The 13,414-nt window shown below is 38.8% G+C and overlaps 1 protein-coding gene across 1 annotated transcript in view; it reads left to right on the forward strand.

Annotated features, from left to right (window-relative positions):
* The first annotated feature begins 336 nt into the window (after window positions 1-336).
* Window positions 337-13,414, forward strand: part of LOC136759774 (neuronal migration protein doublecortin) — a 69,799-nt gene continuing 56,721 nt past the window's right edge. The window contains exons 1-2 of the mRNA XM_066714804.1: window positions 337-442; window positions 7,659-8,079. Coding sequence (XP_066570901.1) covers window positions 7,716-8,079 — 364 coding nt within the window. The 5' untranslated portion in view covers window positions 337-442; window positions 7,659-7,715. The remainder of the gene's footprint in view (window positions 443-7,658; window positions 8,080-13,414) is intronic.

Genomic DNA, 13,414 nt, shown 5'->3' on the forward strand with positions numbered 1-13,414 from the left:
ATTTGATGGCAAAAAATCATTAGCCATTTCCTTTGCCTTCACCTGTTTGTTCCTGTGGATGAGGTGTCCACACCCAGGTCCTTTGAGAAGTAAATCTGCAGCAGAAATTGTGTATAGTTCCACCTAAATGGATTAAAGAGTCTTCTCTAACTAGACTAGTCTTAATACTTTACATAGTGAACTGAGAATTAAATATTTCTCTCTCTCTCTCTCTCTCTGCTGGCTGTCTGTGTCAAAGCCCCTATGTGGCCACAGATGGACAGGAGAGCACAGTGTGATTGTGTGTATTGATCAGCTGGGACTTGAATTTCACAGGCTCTAGGACCCAGAAGCTGGCGCTGTCAGCCAGGCAGCGCTCTCCGGGCTGTAGCTCAGACAAAGGCAGTGCAAGATTGTCTCTCTATCCCGCAGCATCCACACCCTCTCAGCACTAGGCACACCGGTAAGTACTTCTGCAAGAAAAGCGAATTAGATAAAAGGCAATGCATGTGAAACTCACCGGCACTGTGCTTATGCTTAAATGATGCTCAAAAGAGGTTAAAAAAATACTGGGTAATTTAGCTGAGATCTTCTAAGCCATTTTCCTTTTAAAACAGAATGACATTAATGAATGAATCTCATTAGCAGTGGAAGCAGGTGGTTGGAAAATTGGTGAGCACCCTTATTCCTTTCCTTTCCTGAAGGGCATTTTTTCTCTGTCTTATTTGTAATATGTGCATGAGGTTGTCTTTTTTCCCATCTTCTTTTTACAAAATTACAGTAAAACAGTTGAAACTTTTGAAATGAAGCCCGCTTTTGGGTTCAGAGATTAAACAGCTGAATAAACACAGAAAGGAAAAAGCAAATCTGTAGCTGGTGAATGTCAGACGAAACGCGTCCATGTGTGCTGATTGTCAGGCAGTTTCTATTGTGCACGAGTGCTGTAGCTGCTCTTGCCTCGAATGCTGTATTAAAGCCAAGGTGTCACTCTGATACAAAGAGCACGCCAGTGTTACACTCAGTAACCCGGTCTGAAGCTACACTCGGACTTAATCCTTTTACGGACAGTGTGCTAATCCTTTGTATTGCTGTGATTTAAAATATTCTCGCTGATAAAAGAAGCAGCCGGCTGTCTGAAACAATGGGATACTTGCTTGCTGGGGTAATGTCAAAGTGATTTACCTCTGTCCATAGGAGCAGATGGGCTTTATGCTGGTGTCCACGGGGGAATACACCCTAGTCCCTTTGCTACAGTGTATGTAATAAAATGCCTTTCAGAAACCCAGTGGAGACTCTCGTAGCTGAAACCCAGTCGATTGCGGTTAACAATAAAATCCACCTCCTACTATATTCTGTTTTTTTTTTTTTTTTTTTTTTACGAGAAATCCCCAGACACTCCTTTTCTCTGAATAGGGCTTTTAAAAAGTGGGAAATGGGGGGCTTCTGAGAAAGAGAGCGAGAGAGACAAAACTGGTGTGTGAATGGTTCATTCCATTATGGTTGGTAGGTAGACTAAAAACTGAAGGTGTGTGGAGCAATGGACTGCCGAACAGAAATGACAGCTCCATGTCAGTTACTGAAGCCTGGAAAACCTCACCCCAACCAGCTGAGATTGAATGGAACGTGCTTGGTCATCTCTGGAGACCTGGGTTCAAATCAGGTCACAAAATGACCAAGCCGTGGAGCTGTAGTGCCACCGAATTCTCCGATTGCCATTGGTCAGTGATGTAAGGGTAGGATTGAGGAGAAGTGAAGAGTTTTAGAAGGAAATCTGGTTTAGTCCCTGCCTGTAGCCCTTAACTTTGCATCTTGACATTTGTGAGCTCTGCTTTTCAGAGGCAACAACCAAGTTGTTTAGATATTCATGGTAAAAGGGAGACAGGTGAACAAATTTGGTTACATACCAAAAATATCTTGGCAAATGGAACACTAAACTCATATGATTAAACAGGATTTGCATGCACTGGTGAGGAAGTGTTCATATTATTTCTGTGCATTTCAACCCGTGCATATGTCTATTTTAGAGTGTAGGTTTGAGCTCTTTATTTAATTAAGCTGTAGAAATCCAGTTGGGCTCTAAATATAGATTTTGAAAAAGGTATGTGTGATTCTACTATTATTTAGCATTGTTATTGCTTTGAATGTGCTGAGTACAGTGTTAAACAGTGACAAACAGAAATACATATATAAAGCTGCTGTCACTGAATTTCCTCTGGGTAGAACCAGTCCCTCCCCTCCCCCAACCCCTTACCCATGGTGTCACAGGCTGATATTATGAGACTTTGCTAAAAAGCTCCTTGATTCCATTCCAGATGAGTGGTTTAGTGTTTATTCATGGATTTAGTTTCATGGAAAAGAAATGTCAGTAAATCTTAGTATCAGTTTATGCTGAGGGAAATTATGATTTTTTGTAAAAAAAAAAAATATCTGATTGCCATTTATCATGATCATCCTAAAAAATGTAATCCATGTCCCTTGTAAATCAAGACCGGTTACAGCCAAAGCAAGACACGTGATTTGAATCTCATGAATGATGAATTGTATTGTATAGTCAATCACTCCCCCACTGTAAGGCATCATGAATGCTGTCATTTTTCACACCATTGCCTCAAATGAATGTTTAAGGAGCACAGTTTGACTTCATATTGTAGATGAAATTTAATTGGTTGCAACTGTAAATCGAGATTACACATAGAAAAGGACTCTAGTGTGTCTTTCTATGTCTTCCCTCAGCTGTACTCCCTTTTCAACTGCTGCACCTTCTGTTTAATAGAGGACCTCTTTCCCCCCACTGTGAGCACCATCTCAAAGCGCTTTACAATGCAAATATTGCATGGACTATTACAGAGACAAATCTCATACTTTCCACCACATTAAATCCCTTTGGGGACATGTAATGGTAGCTTTCACACTGAGCTCATTCATATTTTCTGTCATGTGACCTTTTGGCTTTCAGCAGTTCCTTTTCGTATCTTTTTGAGGCCACTTTTCATCCCGTCTTCAGTACCTGTGCATTGGTCTATATTAATTTTTTAACAGAAGATTTATGTAGTTGGTTCTTTTTTCCACGTGGCTGCCCAATACATCACACAAGGGGAATGGCATCACCACTGAACTGGTAATCCAAAGCACTAGGTTTCCCCACTGGTGAATCACACTCACTTCGTAATGCGTTGACATAATGTTAGCGTTCAGTGCATCCCCAGTGGGAAAGAAATTAAACTAACAGAAAACGGACAGATTTCTGTCTGGAGAAGCTCATAGTTTTCCAGGGGAGGGGGGTAAAGGTTTTTTTTGTTTAACCCTTTCTTGGTCAAGGGGAGAGTTGTGGGGCAGGGGCAACAATATTATCCACGGGTCAGTGTATTAAAATAAAATAATTAAAAAGCTGAAGCATATATTGAAAGTGAGTACTCAAAGGACTGTGGATGCAGTTATATAAACTATAACATTATAACTATTATATAACTTGCTCCTTTGCATTGGATTTGTGAATGTAAAGATGTTAAACTTGTTCTTGAAAATACTGACATTGACCCCGTTCGTGGGTTGAAATATTTGATTTCAGATTCATATCCATAATGTGATTTTATTATTGATATATAGTTATATTTCCTGAATATGACCGCTTATGCTTGCCCGATGCTTAGAGATTTATGCATCTTTTAATCTTGTCTAGAATTCAACACAGACTTTTCCCTTTGTGGTAGTACATGTTAGAAAGCAATTGATTGACCATTATAATTAAAGCTGTTCTGCTTGAATCTCGACTATCTGATATGCAGTCCTCGGAGCCACTTCCTGGCTGTGCTACATTGGCTGCCTGTCAAATGTAGATTTAAAGATATTGGTATTGGCTTGTGACATATGGCACTGACTGCCTCATGTCTTTTATATTTCAATAACCTTCTCCTGGCTTACTTATCTGGTCACAGTCTATGCTCTGTTGATGCTGGCATATTGTCTGTTTGCCAGCCTTGACCATGTACCCTGGGAGACCAGGCATTCCCCGAGATTGTGGAATGCCCTGCTTCAATGAGTCTCGGAGTCAGTGACCGTATTTAAAACTTGGTGTGTAAACAACTGTGATTCATGTGGGCTTTAAATGAAATAAATAGTCTGTGCATTTTGTTTTCGTACAGTACCTTGAACAGCTTGCTATTAAACTTGCTTTATGAATCAAAGGCTGTTGCTGTTGATAAAACAATTGTACTGTGTTTGTGTGTATATATATTATAACAACATTCTGCCTTTTATTCATTTTCTGAGAAACAATTGAATTCCATGGCTCTGCGGTCACTGAAATGCAATCAAGCTTCTTGGAACCTTTTTGTGACAGGTTTGATTTTGTTGACAGCTTTAAGTGACTCAGTGCTTAGTGAATTGGGACTTGTTTCCTTAGTAAGCAGAAGGTGGATTTGAAGCAGCTATACTCTTGCTACCATTAATGAATACATTGAAAGATGCACGTAGAGATGATGGATTATTAATATTATAGATTATTAGCATACTGCAGATACTGCAGACTTGGGTCCAGTTTAGGAAATTGACATACTAAAACTGTAGTGGATGTTGTCTATTTGGGAAGTGTCAAGGCAATATCAGGAAAAGATCTGTTCTTCCAGTCACCTTGTACATCTACAGTGATTAAACAATTCTGATGCGATAATACTATTTATATGATGACTTTCTCTAAGCCTGATCATGCAAAATGTAGAGTGGGATCAAGAATGAATATTAATTGCTACTGACTCCCCAACATCCATATTTGACAAATCGTCCGTCCCCACACTTTGAGTTTCAAATTCAAAATTTCCCAGTTCATGTCCTGTTTATTAGTGATGTCCAAATATTGTCTTCAGGTGAAGTTGTGCAGCTTTGTGTTGACAATTTTTTGAAAATGTCTATTCTCACCAATTCACAATCAAAGTGATATATACATGTTCTGAAAATATTTACTTTAAGTTATCAAAGTTAATGTTCCCGTTTTGAAAAAAGGCCCAAAGTATCTGAGGAGACTCCGCTTGGTACTGTTAAAAATACTACAGATGCGCAATCATGCCCTTGTCTGAGTCAACACCTACCACCCACCTTTGGTTTCACAGCGGCTCCATGCTCCTGGGTGTTAAATCAGTAGACTCCCGGTGTGCTCCAATAATAGCAAGATAACCTACACATTTACTGTATTACTGGGGTATTAATGAGAATTAGACAGAAATACCTTATTCAACAATGGTTAATAAGACTAGTGTCCTATATATTGCTTCTATTTTGCTTCTATCATTTTTTTTCCAGTCAGAATATTGGCGCTTGTCTGTGTCTGTGCATGAAGTGCACAATATCTGTAAAATTGTCATTTCTGTGAGCAACTCATTGGACAGGTGCCTTTTGGCTGAAGTTCCAGTGAACTGAACAGACTGTCTTTTATAAGTTTATTCATTTCTTCAGCTTCTTTTTAAGATCTTTTTTTTTTTTTATCACAGAAACAAATAAGAACATAAACAGCAAAGAGAATATTCCAAAGCAGCTGGACAACAGTCCTCTCAAAAGCTTTTTGTGACAATCTTTCACTGAGTGACATTCATTCAGTAGCCCTTTTCCAGCACTGATAATCCTCTGAAGTTCTGAAAGTGTAAAAGATAAGACTCTGAAATCTGGAATTGTAAAATGTAGGGCTGTGACTTGGAGATAAATAAATAGTTTATGAATGCATTGGGAACTTTTTGGTTAATCCTTTGATTATTCAAACTGCCAGCTGAAGTACAGTGGGAGCTCCATTGCAGACAATGCCTGGGCAGCCATTCTCTAGGACACATTTTTATAGTCAAAAAGGGCCTGATTTTCAATTGAAGACCTGTTTGTATTTAAAAGGAGCAGATGTTTGTTGAGAGTTGTTTTGGCACTCACACTGCTCAATGCAGAACTTGCTGCAGACTGAATGCTGAGCTTGATGTCTGCTTTGAGTAAAACAGAAAAAAGAGAGTGTCTTGTAACATCCTGTACAAAATAATCATTCTAACTTTCATAACATTCACATTTTTATATCGTCCTTTTTTATGTTTTTGATTAAAATTAAGCTGTATTTTCCAATTAGGTACAGTAGTCTGTTTTAGACGCACAACAGCCCAGCCTTTTCACTTCATACCCCTTTCAATTGCTGTTTTATTCCTGTCTTATTCTTTATTTTATCTTGTATGAATTAAAATGTTTTTTTCATTTCATTTTTTAAATATGCAAGCTTGTCTACCACTTGAGTGTATATGCATGTAGTGGGATCTCAAGTATAGAGAAAATTACAATTTAAAACAATCACCCAAAAGCAAATAGTTATTATTAGATTTCCAAAGTACAGTAATAATGTAGGGCATGCAGCATGCAGTTTGAATGCCAGTTGTACATCTGTGATGCTAGTAATTGAAAATCGCCTACCCCTGCAAGACTAAAACAACTACCTAGTTGTAGTTGCTTAATCTGTACTATTCCACACAACTAATGACAAATGATTTGGTTATCATTAGTGGCAATTTGAAGATTTCTCCTCTGCGTCATAAAACATGTGATTCCACTGCAGTTCTGTTTTTTTTTTCCCATCTGACTCCATGTCTTTATCATCTGCTTTTCCATGATTTATATCCATGTCCCCTTGTTTGCAAATGCTTTTAGTAAGAAGTCTGTCCATAAATGCTGAAACAAGGAATCTGTTTCAGATAGTGTTGTGAAGGGCAACCATTGGTTAAATATACTATTCAGATTGTCACATGACTTGGTTTAAGTTAAGTAGCATGAGGTGTTTGTGATTCGGGTTACTGAAGTCAAACGCTTGCGCCATTTTTCCAGAAGGGAAATTGAATAATACAATAAAAAACTATTACTAAAACACTTAACAGACCTAGCTGACAAGTTCTTTGACATTATTAGAAACTTTATAAGACTATCAGACTACACAGAAAGATATAAAAAGCATACCTTCTAAAATCTGTCTTTTTCAATGATAGCCTTTCAGTACTGAGCTTGCTCTGTTCCTGGTGTGATAAATGTAGGGCAATTAATACTGAGAGGAATGAAAATCCTCTGACAAACTAAAATTAGCTAGCCTCTGTTCAGCAACAGGGTTGGGATGCAAGACAATTTTCGGCATAGTTTCACTCTATTTTTACACTTGTAAAATAGCTTCGTTTTTTCAAATCTGACTCCAAGTAGGTCTACTCTTTGACTCATCGAAGTATCTAGAAACTCAGAGAAGAACATATGTTCTTCCGGTAAATATGTCCCTGACATCAGTGCACTGACATTTCCTTTAGACTTTCTTTTCCTACAGGTGCACATTATATATTATTATATATATTATTTATATATTATTTATATACTTCCTCTCACACCCAGAATTGAGGTCAGTAGATAAAGATGCATCTCAGACTTCCAATAACACAACAGTCATAATAGGACCACCCATCAAGTTTTCAACCATTAACCATTTTGGCCTGTACTAAAGGGATTTTATAAATTTGGAGTCTTCTGATCTAAGGAGCCCAAGCCTGGTATAAAAATCAGAAGTTAACAAGGGCTTATCAATAGACTCCGAGGCTATGCCTCATGGGTGATTGCTATAGTGACTGCTAGTTCATGTTTCTTTCCTCTTTCGAACGCATATTTGAATGGTTTCCTGTCCTCTATTGCAGATTTTTCTTCACCACTCCAAAACTCACAACAGACATTCCACAGAACCCCCTGCCACCATGGAGCTGGACTTCGGACACTTCGATGAAAGAGACAAGACCTCCCGGACCACACGAGGAGCGCGCATGAATGGGCTGCCCAGCCCCACGCACAGTGCCCACTGCAGCTTCTACCGCACGCGCACCCTGCAGGCGCTCACCAGCGAGAAGAAGGCCAAGAAGGTGCGCTTCTACCGCAACGGTGACCGCTACTTCAAGGGCATCGTGTACGCTGTGGCCACCGACCGCTTCCGCACGTTTGATGCTCTGCTGGCCGACCTCACCCGCTCGCTCTCCGACCACATCAACCTGCCGCAGGGCGTGCGCTTCATCTTCACCATCGACGGGATCCGCAAGATCACCTCCATGGATGAGCTGGAGGAAGGTGAGCTAAATTGTGGGGAATCGGGGGAAGGGAGAAGAATAAGCACAGGGCCTTGCTGTTAATGCTTATGGTGAGTTGTTGTGTGTATGTTTGACAGTGTTGGTACCTCTATATAATTGATCTATTATCTAATACATCTATCATCTCTAAGAGTGGGATGTCCAATTAAACCAGTGCCAAACATGACCATCACCCTAATCCTAATCCACTGCTGGAAGTGTGGATATTCGGGTCTTCCCTGGGAAGAGAATGTATTGGTAACCTGCTCAATCTTTTCTCTCCCAGTTAGGATTTTATTCTCCATTTGTGGAAGACTGACATCTATTGTTTTTCCATCTCAAGCTATGACCTTTATGCAGTAAAGCACTAACCACTAGAGGCTTTGATGTGTGGGCTTTGCCAGTGAATACAAGTGCTGTGTGTTCTTCTGCTATGAGCTGTTGTAGGTACCAAGAGCTTAAATTCTGTATTTAAAAATCAGTATTAGCACAGCGGACTCTCATATACATGGGTGTTATTGGTAAAGCAGCAGTACTGCAGGTAATTCACACAATGTGCTTTTCTTTTCAAACAAAAACAGGCAACTGATTTAATTAGCCCTCAGATTTAGCACAGTAGCAGCTGCTTGTTCAATTTTCATGCCAACCCGTGCAGAGATTATAATGGGAGGCTTTAAGTCTGCAGATCCTGCTAAGTACAGCAAACGTGCCAATAGTGGCTCAAAATGAGGTATGAGGCCAAGTCCTCTTTTATTTGTGATCAGTGGGAAAGTGTTGTCCATTTTTACTTTATGTACCCTAGCCCATCCCTTTGACAAAGTGCTGTGATTTTAATATCGACGACCACAGCAAGTTATGTGCAAAAACAAGAACTACCATGATTTCACAGATTACAGGAAATAGACCAGCTATGAAAAATAACACTTTGTTTAAATGCCAGAAGCATTAACACCAAAGTATTAGACTTAGGAATTTCTATGCTGAGAATTATACTGAAATCAGCATTACATGAACTGGTCTAAATGCAGGGGATGACAGTGTAATACAAAAGGAGATGAAAATGGGGGAGTGGTCCTGTTGAATGTTGTCACCCCCCCCTCAGAAAAATGCTTGAAATATTACATTAAGGACACACTCTGCTGTCAGGAAGCAAAACATGGAAATAAATATTCAATATTCTGGATTCATTTAGTGTGTCTAATGTGTTGCACACAAATAAAATAAATAAATCCACAGTTACGGTAGCATGGGAGTTCTGTCTAATCGTGATATTATTACTTTCTAAAGCTTATACAAGTTAAAATAGGGGTTGTTGTGCTCTGTGGTTTTATCAATTAATAAATGTGTAAAAAGAAAAATGTTATTGCAGAAATCTGCTATTGCAGTAACACTTCAGCCGATAATACTGAACTGTACCTTATCTATAAACTTGGAATCTAAAAATAACTTACAGTGACCGAGTCATGCATGATCTCTCAAATACAGAAACAATTTGACTACTTTTACTGAACAGCCACTTCTGTCTGCGTTTATTCCCTGGGTACAGTATACTTATGCGGTGCTGGCTTTGTGCATCAAGAAACAGGCTGATCTGAAAGGCAAGCGTCATTTTCAAAACTGTCAACAGTTTATAACAGTATATGTTTTTAGGGTGCCCAGGTGTTATAGATTATTTTCTTTAATCTATTAGAACCACTAAAATAACTTTTATCTATGGGTCACACTATATGGGTCGAATGGCCTCCTCTCATTTGTAAACTATCGTTGGTTCTTACATTTTCACAGCATTACTTCATAAACATTCACAGACAGGCAGCAGTGAGGTCTGGACTGCAATTACTGCAGCTATATATATATATAATATATATAATAAATATATATATATATATATATATATATATATATATGGGTAGTGTTGCTGGTGGAGGTAGCCTCGTGTAGGCACGTTGATGTCTTTAAAATGTTGACTGCTCATTTGGGTGGTTATGGCCCTCTTTTAATGTACAATAATCCAACTTTGTTGGAATATGACTCGAGTCACAGTCTGTTGTAATTGGGGCAGTAAGACATGACTGTAATCATGAATGTTTTTTTCTAAATCATACGCCCAGAAAAGAAGACTGTTGGCATGTCATTCTTTATTTTTTTTAAACGGGTAAGTCAATCCATACAAATTTTTCCCTTCAGTACCACCCACTGCCACACATATAACTGAAATAGACCCTGACCATGTAGGAAGCTATCGTTTATAGCCTTGCAGGTGGCACAATTTGAGGAACCCCCTCATCACTGCAGAACTAACAGCCAAGATATTGAGGCCTAAATGGTTCCTGTCATCTCCCTGGATGAAACTGCCGTCTGAATTTCAATAATGTTTCTTGATTATGATTGCATAAACCAACCCATTTATTTTTGGGAGATCTGTAACATTTATGCTAATCATGGGTTAGACCTTTTATGTGCTTATTTTAATAAAGTTTCATAACACTTACACGATGAGAACTAACAATGAGCATCCACAGTAGATCTTTTTTCCTTCCTCGAAAAGGAATGGATTTCAGATACGAATGTGCTTTTTTCACCCAGACTCCGGCCAGATCTACAGAGGTTAACTTGGATTATTTTTTGTATTAATATGCTTATTATAATGCGTAGCTTAATTGACAGTAATTGCTTCACAATAAAGCATGTAACTAGCTCTATGGATATGAAAACAAGGATGAGCAAATCACTTCCAGAAGGAATATTATCATGATGCCAGTCAATCTGTTGCGAAATTGAACTACAAAGTAGCAGATCCTCATGTTCTGGACACAAGATCTAACGCAAGACGCAAGTGCAGGATTGCAGATCATTTCAGGCAAAAACAAATTGTTCTTAGAAGTGGCATTACTGACGTTACATGTCCCTCACTTTTTACTTCTGGAATTGTGATCACAGACTGGGTCCTGCAATTAGTATGATTCCGATTTGAACATACCATGGCAATCAAAAAGTAAAACTGGTTTAGACTTAGCTGTTAGAGTCCTTAAGGTTTTGCAGTGAGACCCCCAACTAATTGCTCTGGTAAATACCAGGTGCTGGAAATTAGATTATCTATTGGTTGAGCAAGACCCTTTATTAAAGCCCCCTATTAATTGCCCAAAATCACAGAACCTTGATTAGTATCCATGGAAACAATGTGTTTGAGTTGCTTTTTTGGCTGGAGTTTTCCTTTTGAGCTGTTGTCTGCTGCCAGAAAGTGTGTTATTGTCAGACAGGATTACTGTCTTTAAGCTTAGGATGGGGGAAGTGTAGCCTACCTGCACAAACAAATTGCATTTTAAAAATGCCTTCCTTAGTTCATATGATTGCATCTTTCCACAAGGGACTATAACCAATCAAAATTAAGTGATTGTTTCTTTATATATTTCTGTTTGAATTTTCTTTCATTGTCTCAATTTAATATAGAAGGTTAAATATTTTGTGTCATTCAATAACCCATTTAAAGTCTAAAGAGAAATGCCACCTTTTTCTACATGCAATCCTAATATCTCCTTCTAAGCATGTAGCTCCATTCATTTCTGTTTTGTGGATTCTGTGCTTTTGTCAGATATGGAAGTGTTAAATACCAGATTATTTTTTTAATGCAGTATTATTGCATGATTCCTCTTTTGGAGCAGAGTAGCTTGTGCACATCTTCTCCATGTGTGCATCTCAAAGCATCTTTAATGCCACCTGACCCTGTGGAACTACTTATCAATGGCGTCCCAGGGCGTGGTATCATGAATGGCCTCTCATTGGATTCCTCCAGTTTGTGACCGTCCATCTCCGCTCACTCCGTTTTCCTTCTTAGGTTTTTTCCACACACTAGGCGTGCCAAAAAAATAAATAAAATGCTCATTCATAAAAAGGATCATGGGATGTCACAAAATGGTTTCGGAAGAAAATTAGGACCCTGGGGGACAGATTATGTAAATGCACAAAGAGTTAAATCAGAGCTAATTTGATCAAAATGAGGTGATCATCTCTTCTATTTGAGCCGCTTACAATGGGGGTGGGGGTGGGGGCTTCTTTCCTCAGCTGTTCTGCTTTTTGTTATAATTAACTCCCTTCTTTATTCCCTTTCCTTTGTCTGCGCTGTGCTGAATGTGCCGGGTTGATTAATGGGGTTCGCATGTATTCAGCCTCTGATGGCTTTGCTATGTAAAAGGAGGGTCCTTGACTTGCATGAATGCTAGATGGGCTGAGGTGAAGCAGGATATCGGAAATGAAGGAGTACTGCTTTAAATGTCAAATCGTTGGACTGAAAGGGACTATCAATGCCTTTCGAAACCAACAACCAATCTCATGGTTGTATTTTATCCTCCCTTCCAAAAAAATATCCTTGCCGGGGGGTGGCTGACTCATGGAAGAGGCCAGTCTTCGGAAGAAAGATTTCCAAAAGATGTTTGCCTATCGGCAGTTTTCTTGCACAACTGCATCAGTTCAGAATCAAATGTTAGCCTGTAACTCCGAGCTACTGTTTGCTGCGCGCACGCTGTGCTGAACAGAGCCAGGTCTGCAGGGACAGATATCTTGAAAGGTGACCTTCTAAATATAGAAATAGTGGTGAATTTACAATGGAAGTTATTGAACGCTATATGATGATAATCTGGAGCTTGGTTTTTTGCACCACGAATGTTTTGGAGGTACAAGTTTGGGAGGTATTGGTAAAACCTATTTTTAAGCACTCTACTAGGACATTTAATAAAAATAAAACAAACCATTGAGCATTTGTTTTAGCTTCAAATTAAGTAACTCAAATTTAAAAAGATTTAACAGCTAATAAAATAAAGCCCCTTTGATGGGATAATTCACACTAAATCCTCACTGAGGTTTAGCAGTACTTGGAATACAGTAAGAACTGAGTAAGAACTTGCATTTGGTTCACTTTCAGCTGTTTTATCTGGCAGGAAGGCATTGATACCAAACAGTCAGTGCCATTGGATTCAAATGCATATTTAACTAAATATGCTCTAATTGGTTAATTTATAGTATCTAAAAAACATTAGTGTGTAATTGACTTTGTTGTGATTAGATTATGAATTATGAAGGTATCATAATTATCCTTCAGAGTTCTTAACATAACAAGCAATAACAAATATTTTCGAAAACTGCATGACACATATGAATAAAATGGTTTGAGATAACAGGCTTGCGAACCTGCAAGAAAACACTTGTTCCTATTCCTAATATGATAATTTCCACAGTTGTGAGAATAAGTTCTGCAATAACTTTGATTCACACTGCACAGAAATCTTGAGATTCCCCAGAGAGTTCAGTACAAAGATCTGCCTGGAATGAAGTGGTGTTGA

Source organism: Amia ocellicauda, chromosome 10 (genome assembly GCF_036373705.1).
Source record: "Amia ocellicauda isolate fAmiCal2 chromosome 10, fAmiCal2.hap1, whole genome shotgun sequence".
NCBI classification, from domain to species: Eukaryota; Metazoa; Chordata; class Actinopteri; order Amiiformes; family Amiidae; genus Amia; species Amia ocellicauda.